Genomic DNA, 21,599 nt, shown 5'->3' with positions numbered 1-21,599 from the left:
GCTGGGAAATTTATCGCACGACAAAATTTCACGGATCCTCAGTGCATCTCACACCGTACGGGAACGCTTTGATGAAGGCTCCCCCCCTCATCTGAAATTACAAGAGCAATGCAGAACAGAATGTATGCGATGACAAGCGGTGCAGCGTCTGTGTTTTCTCATCCTGCAGCCTGCTGGGAAGGAGAGGTCAGGCCGATTAGATAACTGTTGTGTATGCAGAAGAGCCTGCTGGGTTCACGTGAGAGGCCCGATCCCTGATACGGTCGCTTTATACAAGCATCAAACTGTAGCGTAAACACAGCTTCATGTTTTTTTGAAATTGAGCAACATGCTTATTAATAGAGGGGAAGCATTACTAAAAAGTCCGTTGATGAGGAAGGCGCAAAAAAAAAATCTAAATTCACTTCCCTTATTTCTCTGCTTCTGGTCCAAAATGAAAAGGTTTGGAAAGTCGCCATGATAATCTTAACTGCATTCAAAGTGCGACTTCTGTTGTTTGTCTGCATCTGTTGCTGCTCTGACCTTTGGCTGAGATGTCAACAGCCCCAAAACACCTGGCAGTCAGACCGTACGCGCAGAAAACGCAACCTAACTCATTTATACAATCGCGCATAGTGATGAATCAGTGATGTGTGATTTTCCTCTTGACACTTAACACGGTTCATGAGGCTCAGCGAGCATGAGGTCCTGTTGTAGCTGGCCAGATGAAGACAGCCTTCTGTGCAGATACTTGTTTGTTTTCATAACAGCCCAGGTCTTTAACCCCGTCCTTGACTCGCTCACATGGCTTCAGAACCGGAGTTATAGGTGGGGTGTGAATAAAAGTGCCGCCGACTGACCTTCGGGCTATGTCAATAAAGCTCCATGTGCTTTCTGTTACTCTCTCTCACATGCTGTGTTGACTCCTCGCTGATGCCATATCGCTGGTACATTTGTCCGCAGCGTGACAAATATTTCACACAGGTCTTATTTAATAAAAGTTTAACGCCGCGTGGCTTAGAATCGTAATCCCACGCGCATCAGAGGCCTCCTGATTTACAGCAGAGCGGCACAGACTGTACTATTCTCAGGCAGAGGAACGGTTAAATTTTCAAAACACCACGTCCTTGTGAAGGAGTCAAACAAAACGTTACAGGATGATAAAATGGAATTCCTATCTAGGTTAAGAAAAACACACACGGCACTGCTTTAACTCTACATAAGCCGATCCGCTCCAGCGCCGCCCCACGTCTCGCTTAACGCTGTTTTTCACTTTGGAGGGTTTACAGCACATTTACAAACACATTCATCTGCAGTTTGCCTCAAAATGTGAATAGCCTGTTTTTGTCAGCTGCCACTAATGACGACTTCCTCTCTCTTTAACCACTGGTTGCCACACAGGAAGCTGGTACTCCCCAGTGGCAGCAACACAAACTTCATCAGACTGTCTACTTCCACTTCTTTCCCTCCACATTGCAAGTAGGACAAATATTAGAGAAGTTCGGTGATGTGAAGTCACACTTGTTTGCTTCAGTCTTCTGATTTGCACACAGTGAAGGTGGAAGAGTAGTCTAATGAGGTTTCATTTAGTAAATAAATAAGATGTTGTGCCAAGAAGTGATTCAGAGTTTCAGTTTGTTATGTTATACTGAAAGTTAAATAATCGAAATAATTCATGTTCCAGTTTTTAAAGCATTTTCTTCATTCAAAAGACAAAAGGTTTCAGGTGCAACTGCTTGTTTTAGACAGTACATGACTTTTATTCATTACTATGGCATGAGTGCAGTATGAAGAACTCTGTCAGTGCATTTAATGGTCAATAAAGACAAAGAGTCTACAATGAAACGCTGCCAGAACAAAACAACAACAAGGCACTTTTGTGACCTATCTGTAATTCACGATTTAAAGCCCTGTACAGCTATAGCTTGATATAACTTTATGTTAATTTAATAGATAATACTCTAAAGTTAGCACCACAACTTACCACAGAAATGTACACATATACAGGCACATGAAGCAGTCAATATCATAACTGTCCCGCTGTTCAGTGATCACATTCCCTTCCAGGTCACTGGCAGAGTAATTGTGCTTAACACAATTACAGTATATTCCACAGGAAAAGGGAAATTAGTAAGTAGTAATAACAAATCCACAGATGTGAACAAAGGGTCATGTAGTAACACTGTGAAGCAGAGGCTGCCAAGGACACGTCCAGTCATTTGCCCTGAGAAGAAGACTTAGATAAGATAAAGCGCTCCAAAGGAAAAAAAAAAAAAAAAAGAAATCCATTGTCTCGTGGAGGTTTGTCTTTTTATGGATGGATGGACTTTACCTTTTATGCCGCGGCCCAACTGTCACACTGAGGACTCGCTGTGGAAGACTTTAGCTTTGAGATTCCTCAGGCTGCACTGCAGGTTGGAGCTGGATTCTGACTGCATGGCCTCAGAGAACTTGACGTCATACGCACTGTTGACCTGAGACTTCCTCTTGATGGAGTTCTGGATGGTCTCTGAGGTGAAGTAGTAAACAATGGGATCAAAGCAGCAGTTGGATACAGCAATGCAGAGGGCTATGGGGTAGATGGTTCGAACCACCGACTCCACAAAGCAGCCCTTTAAAGTTTTAGTGCGGACCAGGGCGTAGAACACCAAGTTCACGTTGTAGGGGATGAAGCAAAAGCAAAAAATAAAAAGGTGCACGATGATCATGCGCAGGATCTTTGTTTTGTTGATCTTCCCTCCGCGACTGACCGTCTGGGGGCGACGCAGAGTGTGCAGCACCATGATGGAGCAGCAGACGTTCAGCAGCAGAGGGATGATGAAGCCCACCGTCTCGATGAAGATCACCATTTTCGACAGGTGAGATTTCCACTGCTTGGACGAAAAGTTCTCGAAGCAGAAAGTGGCGTTTCCCTTGTTGTCATTGGAGGTGGTCTGCAACAAGAACCCCGTGGGGAGACTCCCCGACAGCACCAGCACCCACACGGCGGTGCACACGATTTTGGCGTTGCGCTTGGTTCTCAGCATCCTCGAGCGAAACGGGTGCACGATGGCCAGAAAGCGGTCCACGCTGATGCAGGTGAGGAAGAGCATGCTGCCGTACATGTTGGTGTAGAAGAGGGAGACGGAGACCTTGCAGAGCATCGCCCCGAAAGGCCAGTTCTGGTTGATGAAGTAGAAGACCCTCAGTGGCAGCGTGAAGACGAACAGCAGGTCGGACACCACCAGGTTCATCATGTAGGTCGTGGTCTCGTTCCTCAGCTTCAGGGAGCAGGTGAAGATGTAAATGGCCACGACATTGGTGATAAGTCCAATCACAAACACGATGCTGAAGACTGTGCTGTACAGCGGGTACTTGAACCCATCGTTCTTGCTGCAGGTTCCGTTCGCTGAGGTATTTGCAGACCATTGCGTGGAAGAATTGTCCATCAGGGTGGTCGTGTTGTACATTATGAGAGACAAAGAGTGGAGGGATGAGGGGTGTCTATTATGTAATAGCTATATAATGAAAGCGCTGCCCTCCACAATGAACTGACCATGAATGGAAAGCGGAGAACAGAACAGTCCAACCCTGGGATGCATTGAAACACAGCTGTCCATGTTAGAGAGGACTGCTGCACATGGTCATTCTCTCCCCTGGTCTCGATGGGAGTTATTTTGGGGGTTCCTTCACGTTGAAAAGACCCCTCCCAGAGGACAGAGATCCAGGCCGGAGCGTCTTCCCCTCCCCCTGCCCTGTCTCTCAATCAGGCTGCACCCCACAAGTTACAAGCTCAGTTTTTTTTTGTGTGTTTTTTACTCACTCAGATAAATCAGTCACCCAAACTTGCCTCCTTTTCACTCAAAAAGGTCCGAGCTGCTCAGTCCACACAGCGAATGATGACATATCCACACTCAGAGAGGTGTCCTCATGGCAGGATTCCTTCTCTTTGTCAAAAAAACTCAGTCCTGTATTGTTGGTTCTTTTTGTCCCTTTTTCAGCTCCAAAACAGCAAAGTCGCCAAAAACTTTCCACCTCTCACAAGGTCCTGACCACAAACCACCATGCTGCTTTCCCAAGACTGACGGCTGAGTGGATCTTCTGCTCTGTGTGACAACGTGAGTGTCTTTCACTGTCTGTCCTCTTGTTTCCTGTTCCCTCTCTTTCTGTCTGCTGCTAACTGAGCGGGTCACTCGGGGGCTCTCCGGCTCTCCTTCTAACAGCCTCGAGGGCTTTTTGCTCAGCACTCATCACACTCAGATGGAGTCTCCACTTCTCCTTTGTGCCGGTATCACAGGCAGTTTTTGTACTTTGAGTGGAAGGGAGAGCAGCTGTAGTAACTCCTCCCACCGCCCCTCGTCCAACTCCTCCTATCCCTTTGTCTGCTCTTTACAGTTTAAGAATCAGCCAGAACAACACTGCATTGACGGGGGGGGGAGCTCATCAAAACTTTATAGGTGCTCAGGATTTACTAAAGCTTGGCAACTGAATTCTTTAAGATAAATATTTTTGGAGGGTTTTTTTTTTTATGAGGCTGAGGAGTGAGAAAAAGTTTAGAATGAATGAAAATGTGGGGAACTTTAAAATTAATTCAAACATGTGCATTCATAAGACCAGGAATCTCGGATAAAAAGTTAGTTTTCTACAAATACTCTGTTAGAAATTAAACTCTAAAAACATTTAAAGGTGCGTCATGAGTAGAAACATGACTACGTGATGGAATGCAAGTCTTCTAAACTACATGTTTAGCAGCTATAGGGTAACTATACCTGCAAATCAATGTATTATTTTCATGTAGGAAGCATGATGAGTTCATAAAATTAAGTTAAACTTTGCACCAAATTAACAAACTGCATCATGAAATACTGCTTTATAATTACCTACTGCTGATTTAATAACATGCTCTTTATAATCAATGTAAAACTGACATTTTTCAGCTAAAAAGAGTAGAATTTTTAAAAACAAGACTTCTAATTACGTTTTTTTCCCACTGATTGCTGCATTTACATACTCAATACTTCCCCCATCGCTGTGCAGCATGACAGAGGTCAAAAAAATCTGAAAAACTCCCCCTGTCAGATTGTGTTTTGATGTCTTCTTTCTTTATCAGTCAAGCCCCTAATAAAGACGGGAGGTCAAAAGTGCCTGAGAAGTTCTGTGAAGCCCTGGAAGTGCCTGAGGTGACGGCCTCCGCAGGTCTGATGAAAACTCAACTGTCTCCTTGTTGTTTTTGACAGCTTGTGTGGGCCGCTGAAGAAGAACAGCTTTTTCTATTTTCCCGGCGACATCAGAAATGAGGCAGAACAGAAAGCGAGTCTCTGTTCAGCGGGTTTTTTTTTTTTTTTTTTTCGCTCGTCACTCGGTGCCCACAACTTTCTCTCTTCGGCTCAAAATTGTTAAAACTACCATTCAAGTTCCCCTCTCCTCTTGGCAGTCGCTTAAAAAACTTTGAGGCATTTGTTAGGAGTGAAGTATCTTAGCAGGGAGGAATGTGGAGTTTATAAATAATTAGTCTAAGACAAGTTGAAAGAGCTCTCAGCTTCTTGATCAGCCCTGTAGCGAGCCAGCACTGTAAATTGTTTGAGTCTATTTGTGTTGGTGGTGGTTACTGTGTCCAATAGGAAGCACACTACCTGGCTGGGTTTCCTGTCAGTAAACGAACGCTTGTGTGGCAGATCAAACGGTTGTTTTTGCACTAAATCCGCTCTTTGGAGCTGAATAAGATCATGCAAAGATAAAGACAACTTCGGCTGCTTGTTATTGGTTGCAACAATATTTTCCCGACTCCAGTGATAGAAACACGACACTAATCCGCAGATGCTTCATTCTGACTTCACAGTTACCACCACTATGCAAACAAATGAAGGGAAATCTCGCAGGGAATCAAAGAGACAGAGGGTGTTTTACGGCCAGCGCGCCTCTCTTTGTCAAGTCGCAACAAAATAAACATCATCAAGGCTGGAGTGAAACGTTCAAGAAAGTAGAAAAACCTGTACTATTGTCTTTCCCCTCGCAAAATAGTTCCATCCAGCACATAAAAACAAGCTCTTCACATGCAAGTATGTGGTCACTAAACAAAAACATGTGCCTGAAATCCCTGGACTGTTAAATTTCTCACAATGCCAGGAAACAGTCTGGCACCCCCAAGGCCAAGACTGAAGCCTTCAAATAAAAGCAACGGTTTGTGACATAACATCGTTGTGTAATGATCATCAGCGGCAGGCACGAGTGTGGTCGGACGCAGACTTCGAATTTTAATGTCGACCTCAGACTTTGACAAATCAAAACCAAAGAGCTGCAACATGAGGTCAACGTTAACACCGAAGGCTCGACATGCGAAAATGTACTTCGCGTTGTTGTGCAATGAACCCCAAAGCTGTTCCTGTGAGAAACATCCAGTCAACGGATGATGACATGTGCTGCGAAAACCAAAAAAGATGTTCCGTAAAGGTGCAGATTTGGCTTCTGTCTGGGTTTGTTGCAGCAACTTCTTTAAAATTCCAGTCAAAAGCATATATATTGCTCTTTTCAGGCAGTGTTATTTATTGAGCTTTAAGGGGAAAGGCAAGTGGATCTTTTTTTTTACCTTTGTTTAGAACCAGGCAACCTGCTGCGCTATGCTAACTGGATATATCTTCCAAATGACACACATCAGGTTAAATCTAAATAAAATATTTAAATGGCCAAGGAGTTGGTGGAAGTTGCTTTGAAGTTTGGAAAACCAGCATCAGCAGCGCAACATACTGTGTCCACATCATTCCTATTAGTTGAATAATGTTAAACTGGTGTATAACAAGTTGAAATATAAATTTGATGCGACATACAGTTGTGTATGGCTCGGGACAAGCCATTTAGGGACTTTAGTTTTAAGATCTGCGACTCCTACGACCGTCAGAATAACAAATTAATCTTGAAGGTGCGTCTAAAACAACACACATCCTTCAGCACCAGAGGCGATTGGCGTTCGACGACTGCGAGGTGAAACGCAAGCAGCCCAAATGGAAACTGCAGAACAGAAGTTGCACTTGGCAAACGGGACATTCTGGACCGCGGGTGCTCGAACTGAAACTCAAAGGGCTTTCACAACTCGCGCTCTCCTGCTCACCTTGGAAACAGAAATTGTTGTGCTGGCGTCCACAAACATCACAACAGTCTGAACACAAACCAGTGAGGTCTGGGAGGCTTTCCAGGAGAGCAGAGCCTTGACACACATCTCATACATCTTTGTGTCACAAGTGAACATAGAAGAAATACTGTTTTTAAAAAGAAAGTAAGAAGAGTCCTAATGGGCGTATCAGGTTGGGCTTTTTATCGTTGAAACATGCCTGAAGCTGCTTTCTACCACATACCTGAAGAAGATATGACAAACACAGATATTAGTCAGTGAGGTAACTTTATCTTCATCTTCTTTGGAAAGTCATGATGTGTTGTGGATCTCTGTGCTCCCCCACGCTGCCTTATCGACTAAAGCTTTTGACTGCTTTGTAAAATAAATACTTCCCACCCACGAGCACTTCACATTTCACCTTCCCCCCCCCCGGAACTGCAACTACTGACTGTACTGTGTTGAAAAAAAGTGTCAGCTTGTGGTCATCTATTTGTTTTAACCTGGCAGTGTCTGTAGTGTAAACTGTAACGCTGCAGTCCAAGAGAAGTGGGTGAAGTGTCAGGTTCACTCGCACCGGAAAACAAAAGCGATCGTCTGTTTAAGATAGCAGACACCAATAAATGAATAAATAGTACAGACCAGATTTAGCCCCTGCGTATTGTAAAGTGTCTATGTTAGCGTCCTCGATTTAACACGCAGCTTTGCATGTGAGTAAATTGTATGAAACCTTAAGTCTTAAGCTCTGACAAGCAGCATTATTGGGGTTGTCCAGTCTCCTGGCATTAAAAGGCCCCAACACCATGTTTGGAATTTAAAAACCTCGACTGTTGTACCATTTTTTTCAGGGTAAAGCCTCACGGTTTATACAAACACCCTCTCCACCGACCAGAAATAGTCGAGCAGATAGTCTCGTTTTTCTGCTTCACCATTCATTTACATGTCTTAGGGTGCACCGTCGTCCCGAGTGAGCAGACTGTTAAACCGCAGAAGGGTATAACAAGCTATATTGCACGGCCGGATAGCCATGCAGAGAAAAGAAGAGCTTGCACATGTACAGGTTTCACACAAAACTAAAAGGAATCAACATATCAGAGTCAGAGATTAGTGTGAAACAGGACGCAGGTTGGGTTTTTTTTTTTTGAAACTCTGTACTCATATATGCGGGTTGAAGAAACGACCGCATCGCAGCCACACACCGGTATCAAGATGGTAAAAATAAAAAATAAAAAAAGAAACCAAACAGAACCGATAACCTTTCACATGCTATAAGATCAACACAGAGGTTGAGAACAGAAGCCACAAAGGAAAAACCCTGCAGGATATTCTTTAATTAGAATTAAAGAAGGTAAGTGGTGCAAAAATATAGTAAGCACATTTACTCTGAACTTGAATTTTGTTTCTGCTTTACTTTCCATTTTATGCCACTTCTCCAACCCCACTACATTTCAAAGGGAATTTTTTTTCCCTTCTTCTCAACTCTTCTCTCTAATTAAAGGGATTTATTGTGACCAAATAATACATAATTTGGATCACATTTTGGAAAGGGTGCAGGGGAATTTGTAGGTGGCAGTGAGCCAGTTACCGTTAGCAGCTGCGTGCACTTCCTCATTTGCCATGTAAACCGTTTAACATGTGTGTCTGCGGTGTTGAGTAATTTTTGTGCGACCGTGTACGTATGTTTAGTCTTAGGCTTATCCAGATTATAACATATTAGCTCGACTGACGACCTAATTCTGCATACTATACGATGAAAGGGCCCCTTAAAAAGAAACCTAATAAGGTGAAATGACAAACATGTGGTCCCCGACAAGAGTAATGCAAAATGAACAGACGTGAAAATAAATCAAATTATCACCGTATATAGCAAAAATGCTGCATGTGGATGTGACCTATAATATCCTGCAGCTTCCCCAACTAGTTAAAAGCAGCAGAAAACTTCCATAGTGTACTATCTCCAGAGCCATGTGGGCGTAAATGTAACATCATTTGTTTTGGGAGTAGCCATCAGTTGGAATAAAGTAAGTGAATTATCGTCTGTGACTTGGTGATCTGGTTTTCATCACAACATACCCACACATGCTGTTATGTTCCAGCATAGCTTGACCCTTTGGACTGAAAAACACATTGTCAGCTTTTGTCAATTTGCTCAATATACGCCAATTAAACTGGATTCCCTTATCTTGTAAGGCATCCCTGCTGTTCTGGCTACATCCTGGAACTTATTGGCAGGTATTGGAAATCTGTACGAAGGCCGACCGGCTCGTGTGACAGCAAAAGCACACTTTAGGAGCCACGCAGGCATACACGTGAGTTAGCAGAAGCTTGCTCGCGATGAGTACATGTGAAACACCAGCAATAGTAGGTTGCAGTATACACTCATAGGTGCTACTTCCTGAGGAAATTATACAACAACTAGTTTGTACATGAAGTGATGCATTATGTCTCTTTCAGTGCATGCATTTCACTCACTGTGTGCAAAGTCGTTATTATCTATTGTTTTTTTATTTTTTACAGTCAATGCATGCCTGAGTTAAAGCACCTCTGATGTGCAGGAGGGTGATGATTGAGGCACACGGTCTGAAGTGTGAAGCAGGTGTGAAACCAGCAGGCTTTCAGCAGAGATGCACGAGAAACATTCATACTGCCCCCTGATGGCTGCTGTTGATGAAACAGTCACCTCAGTGGGATTTGCAAGAACACATACATCAAATCGTGTAGTTATTCATTTTAATATAGAGTACATTGTCAAATGTAACCATTAGAGTCACTGTAAGCAGCTCACAGCATTTTCATACAAAATGACAACACACTGGCAATTTTAGTAATTATCAAAATGTTCCAAAAAAAATATACTAATTGGCTTGTTAAAGTAATAACATGTTGTTACATTCTAGTCAGACTAATTAAGGAACTCAAGATGGAATTATCTGGTAACTACATTTAAAGACCCTGTGGTCCTACATGAGACTTGGCAATTACACTGAGCCAGAACTATTCCATTACCACAAGGTGCTACCAGGTGGGACTTATAAAGAAACTCTCGTAAAAAGAACCAGAGGTTTGCTGCCAACATGTTAACAATAAAAAAAAAAAAAACAATAAAACAACCAAACTTTTGTAAACATACCAAATTACAATGAAACGCAACTGTAAAATCAGCTGCATCTACAGTGTAACGTCACTGACGGGATACACGGGAAACAACGTGTTCGTGTAACGTAGTGTACAGCTGCACAAAGAGGGTTAATCTGATCACAAGTTAGCATGCAGTCGAATGCTCTTATCTCCCATAAATGTGTAACTGACTGCATCCTTTTTCTAATTGGTCTGCCTACGTGGTGGCGAAAGCAACTGTCTACAGCAAAACAGTGCAAACGTTAGTCAATACAAATATCAAACAGCAACTGCGAGTTTGGATGGCATATGAATAACTAAAGCATAACTACAATATAAAACAAAGTGGCAAAACAGCGACTTACGCGAGATAAACATTGTCATTGACCGGATATAAACTAAGCGATCATAAAAAGGTGTCAAATATACGTTTTCTAAAACTGAAGACTTAAATAAGACTTCTCAATCCAGAAAGTTTGAGAATCAAGGCTTGAAAGAAAAGCAGCACAATGTGAAGAGTTGATTGATGGCTGACTTGTGTGTAGCTGATCACTTCCCGCCTATATTGATCAGACATAATGTACAGTACTACAGAATGATATTGAGAATTTGTTTTACTGACTAATAAATAGCGGTGTGATTTAAAAAAAAAAAACTCCCTAAACCTTCATACTGCGAGAGATTATGTAAAGCATTCAGCATTTTCAGGCATCCTGTCTGCTGAGCTGTGTGGGGAATCCCTGCAACCGTCCGCGTGTTGACTGGCTGCATCAAATGAATCCGACACAGAATCAGCCAAGCGTATTGTCAGTAACACAAAAACAACAGACACACAACCACTGTGGCACATCTTTCTCTTCAGCCTCTGCGGGCCGGTGGTGTGAACCAACATCTACACCCCACGCAAACCACCGTGTTTGGGCCAAGGTTTAGAGCAGTAATGCAGCAGCAGCAGCAGCATCACTTTGTAGGTGAAACCTTAACCCGCTTGCCTCGCCACTATTTACATCCTCAGAGACAAGTCTTTGAAGTGCTGAGCTGCTGGGTGTTTACTTTGGTCGAGGGCACACACTCCTCTGTGAGCTTAAACCTCATCGTGTTGAATCCGTCACTACTGGCGGCACTCTAGTCAGTTTTTGAAGGCCCCGTAGCGACTGGCTTTACTAATGAAGTTCTTGAGCAGGTCATGATCCATGTCTGCAAAGGCCTGCGTCTGCGTGACAGCTGTTAGATGGTTGACACAAAACTTGAAGCAGAACTCCTCCAGGTCCTAAAAATGAAGAGGGCTATCTGGTCAGTGCTGAGGAGTATAACGGACTAGCTACTGTGTAGGCCCCCACCGCTATGGTGTTTTGACTGTGTGTCAGGGGCTATGAGCTTACCCGGGCCTCATACTTGACAGCAGCAGAGAGCAGAGTGATGGCATTCTCTTCAGAAATGCCCCTCTTGATCGTTTCCTGGCACAGCCTCTTCAGCCTTGTCTCTCGGTAGAACGTCGCCAAGTCTAGCAACCCTGCACACACGTGATCAACACATGAGGTGAGTGTGGCTGCACGGACTCGTTTCGAGGTTTTCTCTTGGGGCTGTAAACAACTTACCAATAGCATCCTCTGGTGGCAGGTTAATCGTGTCGGTGTAGAGATACTCCAGAAAGGCTCTGTACACCAGGTATGAGAACTGGTGGATTTCTATGGCATCCTCGTCCGTTTCATTCAGCAACGCACGGAAATGCTCACACCTGGAGGAGGAGGAGGAGGAGGAATAGGTGAGTACTCTGGTGGCATGGAGACTGTTTCAGCAAGTGTTTGCATATATATTGCAAATTACTGTCTATGTCAATCATGTTGAAGTGCCTCAAAAACATCTTACTGTCCAAGATCTCAAAGCGAGGTTATATACAGTAGTTTTATTATCATTTTCAAATACCACAGCGCAGTAGGCACTTAATGAAAACTGCATTAGCATCCAATGAACATTGAGTTTTGGCCCAAAAAAAAAACAACTAATGAAAATAACAGCTGCATATGAAGGACAAATATCAAACAAATCAACAGCATAATATGCAATATAGATAGACTGTGTGTATACAGAAGTATACGTGATTAACTGAGAAGCTAAAAATGACACGAAGCGCTGACTTTGTAACACAGGATATTGACGTCTCACCTACAGTGTGTCGTGTGTTTGGTTGATTTAACTCGCCGCATTAAATATCATTAGTGTTCCAACGTTTGTCTACCGGAACTCAAAAACAGCGTCAAGCGTAAACAACAGTTAATATTCCTGCACACGTCTACAGAAATAGCTATGGGTCTTGTATTAAGAGTGTAATTGCTACTGTTGAAGCGTAGCTGAAAAACCCCATTTTACACATCGCATATTTTAACTCAAAATTCCCTTTTCAGGCCGTAATGTGCTTCCTGAGGCAAAGTGGAGTCACTGTGCCAACAACTACAGCCCACAGTGTTTTTCCAATTTGTTCCTTACAGACTCTTGCATTAGGAACACTGATTAACATTTCTTTTTTCCCCCCTTCAAACCTCCCTCACTGCTGATGTCGACTGGCTCAAAACACTGCCTCTATCATTTCTTCTCGGGACGCGGTCGAACAAATAACTGAGTCTTCATTCTCGAATGCGTCTTAAACATATCATTTCCATGTGATCTCGCCAAAGCAGACGCTTTGCACTGTTGCATATTCGTGTGAGCATGTGTGCGAAGGCTGACGTTGCAGACAGTCTGGCTCCTTCCGACTGACAGTGCAAAAGAGCAAGGGACTGGAATGCAGATACTTTGTGTTCAAGTGTGGTTATAAAAAGAAGCACGGGAAACAATAGGCCCGTCTTTGCTTCCCCATGACTTTTAACAGGAAAGACAAGGAAACTCTGTCTAGTAGATGAAGTTCAAATACTGGAAAAACAGCATTCAGCCCGTATGTTAAATTCATCATCACAGAGAGACGGCTCAGTGAGTGTGTTGCCATGATGGCTGCACAAATTTTAAAAAATGTATTTTGTTGTTTTGATTTTAAGGTTTCTATAATTAACAATCAGCCAGTTCTGCAATATCAAAGTGTGTTTCTCTTCCTCGAAAATCCCAGGGTGGTAAACCGAGCGTTCTCATCACACGCGATCGAGCACAACCTCTGAATGTGAAAAATAAACCCATGTGACCAGAATGAAAGTCAGGATGGAGAAGCAGGCAGCAGTCAGACATCAGGGAGGAAGACCTGGAGACGCTGTTTCAGTTCCACAAAGATCATTACGTGCACCCGAAAACAATTCCTAATTTAGCTTCATCAAATAAGGAAGCCAAAAGCCAAAAGAGTGTCTTCTGAACAAAAAAATTCATTCAAGCATTACAAAAAGTAAATGTCAACTGGGGCGATGCAGCGGAAAATGTATCACTTCAGTCGATGTTGATGATCTATTTCTAACAGAGATCAGAAGAATAAAGGCTGACTTTGAATTGAACCCCTTTGGTCTATTTATCAAGGTACACAAGTAATAATTTAAATGTTAACACTACAATTAAAAGCAGACACAAATAAATAAAATCACCCACGTAAATATAAATAAATAAGGAGACAGGGATGATCTCACTTTAACACACATTAAATCAAGAAAACAAATAAAACCTGGAGGCCATCAGGACAAAGGGGCTCCGTTATCAAGTTAGGCTGTTTATGATCCAGGAGGGAGAAACACGGGGTTTGTTTATGTCACCAGACTTTGTGTTTTCATTATAAGCTTTCATAGGTGCTTGCATTTAACTATATCCAACACTCTCTCAAACAAACTTCTTGTTGTATTGATAAAGTGTCTATCGTCAGGACGTCGCACTTACATGGCCCAGGCCTAATGCCAAGTTGCAAAAATTAAAGGTGGGAAAATAATCATCACATTAGTTACATTTTATAGTTGAGTGTATAGTATAATGACCAAGTGGTTCTTGTTTTCTGTACCTGATTTTCAGCAGCGCTTTGTGAACATGGATGCACTTCCCGTCAACCAAGAACTTCAGGTCTGAAATCTCGGGACTGTCAAACTCCTTTTTCAAAGACTGAGCAACTGTCAGGTAGTCGTCACCGTCTGCAAAAACAAAGAAAAAATATGTTTTTTTAAAATGAAGAAATAATGAATAAAGTGTTTTCTAAGTAAGACTATCTATGCAGCTGGGTAAGTGCTCAATTATGTGTTGTGACTACTTTTACTGTCACGTAACAACAGCTGCATTTTACCGTAAAGATAGAGCACATCTACAGCATTTACTGGGTATTAAAATACATTCTTTCATCTAAATCACATTTAAAGACGATGCCTTTGGACCATGCAGTTATGACTCTCTGTAGGGGACATAAAAAGGAAATTGTAGGGAATCACAAAATTTAATTGGTGCCACTATTTGTTTCTCAGCAAAAAGACTGAACTCATGAGAGCACTGATGAGTTCAGCGGTTTGTTAATTTAGCAGAATGTTATTAAACATGTCATTAGTTTGAAAATGGAATGTAAACAATAAAATGAAGCTTTCAAAGTGACATGGTCGTGGTCGTCAGTTGGAGCTGAGTTCACATAAACATTTGTCTGACGTTGAGAGGAAACAGAGTTTCCTGTTTGTTTCTTAGACCATTTCCAGGAATTTGCACCTATGACACACAGATATGTGCCCGCTGCATAATTAACTGATCGCAGAGTAAATGCGACAAAGACAGAAATGGCAAATAATTAACACCAAATTTCCTAATAATTCTCGACTTTAAGAAACCTGTGTGTTCTTATAAGACACTCACCTACTGAGAGGAGGTGCCACGTGACTGCTGGTGTGGCGAAGCAGGCAAACACATCGTCTGTGCTGCTGAAATGGGTAAGATGGGGGCTCGCCACGGCCTGACCTCGACACTGACCCCACATCAGAACCTGCCCGCTCTGCGTCTTGGCAGCTGACGTGTGGCTGGTGTGACATGCAGCAACCTCCACCATCCTGGAGAGAGAAAGCAGCATTCAAACGTGAAAGAAGTACGAGTTTATAGCCTTCTTATGAAGTGTGTGTGTTGAAATATTTCTAATATAGTTAGTAAGAAGTAAAATGAAGCATGTTTCCACAGTGAGCACTACTTCTCCAGTGACACTTCTTTAGAGTCAAGAATCAATCTTTATTACTCTGTGATATTAAAACACATATAACACTTGAGGCGTTAAGCGACTAAACAGATTTATCTCTCAGGATCTTATCACGCAGCCCTCGGGGACTTGTTGCAGTGACATGATGTGTTGCTGCTCATTTTGAACGAGGCGATGGCAGAGGACTAACCTTTCCTTGTCTGTGTTTATTAGGGTGGGGAGAGCCTGGTTACTCTTATTGCCTGTTCCCAACTGCCCATAAGAGTTTGCTCCCCAGGCGTAAACAAACCCCTCATCCGTCAATGCCAGTGTATGCGCGTATCCACAAGCAACCTGTATTTGAAAGGAAGAGTGCGTTTAAGGTGAATGTCAACAGAGATAAACACACAAAAACAGTGTTTTATTGAGATTTAGTGCTCTTCAGGATCTCACCTGGACGATGTTGACACCCTGGAGGGCAGCGATCCTACACGGCGTCTGCTGATTTCCATTGTTGCCCAAACCTAGCTGTCCATTGCAATTGTAGCCCCAGCCATATATCTACAAACAAAAGGACAAATTCAGAAAATGCACAAACAAGGGCTTGCATCCAAATATTTCTGCAAACTTTCTGAAACTGTTAATCCAGTGTTCACACCTCTTGGTGCCGTGGTTGGTGGAGTGTGTGCAGGTGAGACGATACACTAGGTTTGAACGCCTCTCCTTTTCCAACGTGTTTCACAGCCGTTTATGGAACTCTCGTGTGTACAACCAAGAGAAACACTACAAATACATCCTTGAGAAACTGTAAATGCATGTTTTATTCCCTGAATCTATATTGTATATCTTCCCCAACCTGTATGACAGTTGCTTTCTCCATCTGGTGTCAATTGTAGCCATCTGAATCAGGTTAATGTGCTTTTAATTTCAAATGCGGTCCGACAAACTGCTTCCATTCTTGTACAGTGCCGATTTTAGCCCCCTTTAAACATCTGCGTACTGCTGTGGCCCATTACCTCGCCGTTGTCCAGTACAGCCATGGAGCAGAGCTGACCGCAGGCTATGTTAACCACCACTTTGTTCTGCAGGCAGCTGCTGACCCGTCGTGGTGTCGGCTGGTTGGCAGTAGATCCTGAACCTACTTGGCCAGAGTTGTTGTAGCCCCACGCATACACCTGAACACAGAGATAAATGTTCACCGTCCTACAGAATACTCAGATTAAGCAGAAACCAACTAAATCAAGGTCACAAGAAGGGATAAATCACCTCTCCATCGGTTGTAAGGGCGATAGTGTGGTGGGAGCCACAGGCCACTTCTGTCACTCTCTTGCTGAGGAGGTTAGTGGACACCAGAGCAGGGGTCAGGCCATGGTTGGTGGTCCCATTTCCCAGTTGGCTGTAGCCATTGTGGCCCCAGGCAAACACCTCTCCGTCTAGACAGTAGCAGGTAAACTTTTATTCATGTTGTCACAGTGGTTAATATTTTATAAAAAAAAGATAAGAAGCGGTCGACTTCACATGGTTTACAGCTGGGGCTCAGCACAACTCCTATCAGACATCACAAATACTGTTTACTCTGCGTTTATGGAGCTTAAATATAGCTGGAAAACAACAGAAGTGGGAAGATAAGGAGAGGAACGCTAAACTGAACTGCACGTGGGGAAAAAGTGTCACAAAAATAGACACACATAAATAAACTTAGTAGACAAGGAGGCAGCAGGATAACACTGATCACACCAGTATGGCAGCAGCTAGCTGTTTTCTGTACTATCGGCGACTGCAATTTAAATTGGGGAACATGTTTCTCCACATGGAATAGAAGAATGAATGAATAACTGGTCATCATCAGATACGACGTGGAGTTTAAGATTACCATTGCTACGTATCACCACACATTTAAACAGTGTGAAGACATCTGGAAAAAAGGCACAAGCCATTATCTAAACAGATCAGTCAAAACTAAAGCATGTATTTGAATACACATGAACTTTTATAGTACATTAACTCATATAAGTGTAATGTTTTATGGTAAAGTGTTATAAATTTCTCTCGGTGACACAATATGGGCAGCAACGACACAGAAGCGTCGTAAAACTCGATTTTCGTTGTGTGGCCTTGTTTGCCCGCGATCTCATTCCTCTGCCTCCTGTGGAAATTTCACCTTGGAGACAAATAAAAGTTTGCTGAACTGGATTACCTGCAGTAGCGATAACCACATGTGGTCCTGTTCCATAGCTCAGGGACACAATCTTCTTTCCACACAACACATCAATCCTGCGTGGCTCAATAGTGCTTTGAAGGTCTCCGAGCCCTAAACAGCCACTGCAGTTGGTGCCTAAAGCAAAGACCTGCAAAGACCAGACAACACAGCTTTAGTGCTACTGATGCTAATAAATGATACGTACATGTACTGATTCTACTGATACCCCCGTAAATATTTGGTGGGACTTGCCTAAAGATAAACATTCATGTGCATGATTGTAATTAAGGTTACATAAAAGGGTCCCGATGTAAAATACTACCAAACAAAAACAGAAATTCACACCTGGTATTACTATTTAATATCATCAATGAATGTTTTGTTTTTTTAATACATATTCAATAAAGTCAGAAATCTTAGAAAATATCAAATTGTGACTGCCTAGGAGATTTAAACTTGATTTTTTTTGTCAAGCGACCAGTTAGCTAATGGATTAATTATTTCAGCACTAGCAGCAGTAATAATTTCTGAAATGATCTTTTTAGAAATACTGCCTTCCCAAAATGTTTTCTGTATGAAATAAAAAATCAATAAAAGTAATAACTGTGCACACAGGCCAGACTGAATGTAATATAGTCTGTAATTTTGAAGTGAAATCCACCAAAATACACTTCTAACTGCACAAGTTGCTGCTCTGAAGCATCAGTTGTTTGTGCCAGAGGGACAAACAAATAAGCGAGGGTGGAAAGATGAGGCACGCACGGCTCCTTTCCCCGGGATAAAAATGGAGCTTGCTCAGGTATTAGGCCTATATGGCTAAAGATAGCCTCATTCTATCTGCTTATCCCTTTGCCTGGAACTGCTCTCTGTATCAGCGAGAGAGTGAGAGGCCTGAACAATTTCACGATCCATTTCTAAAGCATAAACAATCAAATCAATATTATAAAAGTAGATTCAGTCTTTCAAGCCTTGCAAGGTATCTCGATATACACAAGAGGGTTAAAGCGACCTCATGTTACCTCATCGTTAACTGTGACATAGAGGGCTTCATTTGCAGCACTGCCAAAGACACAAGCCTGCCGGATAAGCCGTAGTTCCTCAGGAGGAAGGAGCGCAAACACTGGCCACTTCCCCACGTCCAGCATACTATTCAACTGTGAAAAGAGGAAGACACACAGTTAAAACAGATGTGAATTCAAGGCAACTGTACTGTACAAGACTGAACTGATTCAGAATGTAAAGCAAAATGCTGAGTCACAGTCAAGCAGGAGTGTGTTGTCATGTTCTGCTCTAGTTCGTAAACTACAAATTAGTTTTTTGGTCTAGTTGTTAAAAAAGATCTAAACAGCTGAATGAATATGCCAAAATGAAATGTAATAGAAATTAAGTACTGGATCATCTTTAGCAGCAAATAAAGCAACAGAAAGTAAAAAGCGAGTTGATAAATTATCCAGCAGGTTTACTATTTTTCAAAGTGCTCAGCAGCAGACAGTATCTGGGCACTGAGCCCAGCTTTATAAACGGATTAAAACATGTATGCACACTGGCTGGGGTAAACACATTGTGTGTTTACTGACAGAGTGAGAAAAGCCCAGGTTATGTCATCTCTACATTTACCATAAATACAATCTGCACAATATGTTCATGGAGAAAACACACGTCAGGGGATGTTCTCAGCATGAATGGGTGCTAAATGTGCTGCCTGTGCCTCTGCAATTAATGAAGATCAGAAATCAGCTAGATTTTATTTTTTAAAGATAAATATAAGCTCATAAAACCTACTGTACCCCTTGTGCATGGCCTTTTTTTCCTTCTTTACAGCCAACGTAATACATATTTGTGACACTACTACTACATCCAGCTGGATCACAAGCACCAGGCGTCCAAAATTGAAGTCTATACACCATTAACTAACACTCTAAAGTTTCATACAGGCCCTGCTTTTCTGTCATACCTGAACAAAACTGGAGAAGCTACCTCTCAGTGAGTAATAACTTGCCCTTAGCATGGACGCCCTGAACACACCGCCTTTATGACACACTTCAAATCAGCGAGGAAAACACCGACAGCGCAGAAACTCAGCACGCTGCGTAGTAAAACTTACAGGCTGCGTTTTTAAGCTAGCAGCACAAAAGTTGCTAACGTGTCAGCTACTACTAACGGAAACTGTCAACTCAAAGAGTGTTATCCAACAAAAACTATTAAGCTAATTAGCGTGAGGAGTGTTGCTGCTGCTGCTGGGAGCCGCTGACGGCTCCAACTGTTGACGTTACCTTGCCGTTGTTCTAGCTAGTGTTTCTTCCGCGACGCCGTTTTTTCTTACCAGCGGGAACCATTTAAAAACTGTCAACCAACATATTTGGCGAATAACCTTGGTGATGAAGTCATGTCCGGAGGTCTGGTAAAGGCGTAGTTTCACATCAGCCGCTGCGGGTTGCACCTTGTTGTAGCTAGCTTTGATCGCTACAACCACCGCCTGAAAAAAACACCACTTTACTTCCTGTTAATCGGACGGTGCGTTCACGGACCGGCGGAGCTGCAAGCTTCTGAAGTTTGTTATTGGCAAATTGTCAGTTTCATAGCAAGTCATTACAAAACTATCGGCTTCAGAGTTTTAAAAAAATTAAAAAATAAAACATTTTAATGGGGAAATTCGTGATATTAAAGGATTTTTCTTTCAAATGCCAACAATCCATCGACTTTAATCAAAAAAATCCAGTAATTTATTGTTTATTTCCAATTTTAAAATGCGTGAAAATTGATTTTTACAGTGAACAGTGAACATAAATCATAGGCTACAATACACCGTATGTCATTTTTGACAAGTCATATCGAAGAAATATATTTGCATATATTGTTTTTCTTTTTCTTTGGATCCATCAAATGCATGTGGCTATTTTCACTTTGTATTCCCTTTTTAAAAAATTAATATGCCACTTCATTTCTCTGATTAAATGTCTCTGTCTCTTAACTGTTTTTTATTTGGAATTTTGTATCGTCTTTGCCTTATTTTTTTAGGTGAGTCAGGTAATTTGTTCGACTTTAATATTGTAGATTCTTAATCTAAACATTTAACTTATTAACTCAGACAAAATTTGTATTGTACTGTACTTTTAACTTTACTAACTTGCCTGGACTTTTTACGATTTAATTGTATACTTTTACATGTTTTTAATTTTCCCATATTTTGTCTTGTCATGTTGTTTTAGTCAACAATTTCTAATTATTCTACACAATTTGGGAACTTTCTTCAACTTGTCCGTACAATTTAATTTAATTCATTGAATTTATTCTGCTGTATTTTGTACTTTACCTTTCCTGTAAAGCACTTTGAATAACTTGTGTGTATAATAAGAGTCCACACAGATAAACTTGCTCGCTTATATAAAAACTTGCAGGGTCTTAATCATGATAGTTGATTTAGTCAGGTATATTATAATTTTATACAATATTGTAGAGTCTTAACCATAATATTAAAATCATTCAGGTAAATTTACACAATTAATAATATCCAAGGTTTAGAATATTAAACTAATATTTAAACTTGTTAGGTAAATTCAAAACAACAATCTTATTTCTCTACTGGAAAGCACTTTGGTTTAACAGCTGTTCTTTTAAATGTACTATGTGAAAAACGGTGACCCTTTATTCATTTTCTTTTGTTTACTAAAAGAACTTTGCATTTTGGTTTTGTTTCCCACTGTTTAATAATGTATTACCTTTCTGTATAGTGGTAACTTACAAGAACCAGAAGTCAAACCCATGAGGTTAAATGTTCTTGGCGGGTTCTCTGACCCACAATACTTTCAGTATCTGTTCTTTGTTTTCCCCTGTGGCCTCTTCTTACCAGAAGCTGTGGAGAAAACAGCAGAAACAAATGTAATGAGGAAGACAAAGACCTGATATCAGTCTGTCTCAGGGGGTCATGTGGAAGTGCAGCTTTGTTCATCTTTATTTTATCAGCTTTTGCAGGAGGACTTCTTTTCACTTCGAACTTCACTGACCACAGTGACAAAAACAACACAATCCTCCTTCATGATACCAGCAGGTGGAGCCGTGGATAACCCAGTCATGGTGCATTTGAGTGCAGGACACATTGCACATGTTTGTGCCAACGC

The 21,599-nt window shown here is 41.8% G+C and overlaps 2 protein-coding genes across 3 annotated transcripts; both read right to left on the bottom strand.

Moving 5' to 3' along the window:
* Positions 1-1,715: 1,715 nt before the first annotated feature.
* On the bottom strand, positions 1,716-4,215 carry lpar6a (lysophosphatidic acid receptor 6a). Its single transcript, XM_008290364.1, has one exon. The coding sequence runs from the start codon at positions 3,426-3,428 to the stop codon at positions 2,334-2,336; it is 1,095 nt and encodes a 364-aa protein (XP_008288586.1). The 5' UTR covers positions 3,429-4,215; the 3' UTR covers positions 1,716-2,333.
* Positions 4,216-9,776: 5,561 nt separating this feature from the next.
* Positions 9,777-19,932, bottom strand: rcbtb2 (regulator of chromosome condensation (RCC1) and BTB (POZ) domain containing protein 2). 2 transcript variants are annotated; one of them, XM_008290362.1, is made up of 12 exons: positions 19,853-19,932; positions 18,501-18,635; positions 17,479-17,629; positions 16,548-16,714; positions 16,298-16,456; positions 15,735-15,842; positions 15,493-15,635; positions 14,972-15,162; positions 14,145-14,271; positions 11,779-11,918; positions 11,563-11,693; positions 9,777-11,450 (listed from the first exon to the last, which is right to left on the bottom strand). In XM_008290362.1, the coding sequence occupies exons 2-12, from the start codon at positions 18,624-18,626 to the stop codon at positions 11,310-11,312; spliced, it is 1,584 nt and encodes a 527-aa protein (XP_008288584.1). In that variant the 5' UTR covers positions 18,627-18,635; positions 19,853-19,932; the 3' UTR covers positions 9,777-11,309. The 2 variants fall into 2 exon arrangements, with proteins under 2 accessions (XP_008288584.1, XP_008288583.1); XM_008290361.1 differs by having other exon boundaries at positions 19,755-19,909.
* Between the last annotated feature and the right edge of the window lie 1,667 nt (positions 19,933-21,599).

The sequence above is a fragment of the Stegastes partitus genome, unplaced genomic scaffold (assembly GCF_000690725.1).
Source record: "Stegastes partitus isolate 25-593 unplaced genomic scaffold, Stegastes_partitus-1.0.2 Scaffold668, whole genome shotgun sequence".
Lineage (NCBI taxonomy): Eukaryota > Metazoa > Chordata > Actinopteri > Pomacentridae > Stegastes > Stegastes partitus.
The sequence above is the reverse complement of the archived record's forward strand: the minus strand, read 5'-3'. Positions and strand labels throughout refer to the sequence as shown.

Excerpts from the sequence above, each read along its gene's own strand:
- lpar6a (XM_008290364.1), bottom strand. The coding sequence starts at position 3,428 with ATGTACAACACGACCACCCTGATGGACAATTCTTCCACGCAATGGTCT.
- rcbtb2 (XM_008290362.1), bottom strand. The coding sequence starts at position 18,626 with ATGCTGGACGTGGGGAAGTGGCCAGTGTTTGCGCTCCTTCCTCCTGAG. Across the intron at positions 17,630-18,500 it reads ATGTCACAGTTAACGATGAG|GTCTTTGCTTTAGGCACCAA; the intron begins GTAACATGAGGT and ends TGGTCTTTGCAG. Across the intron at positions 11,694-11,778 it reads GCCACCAGAGGATGCTATTG|GGTTGCTAGACTTGGCGACG; the intron begins GTAAGTTGTTTA and ends ACGTGTGTGCAG.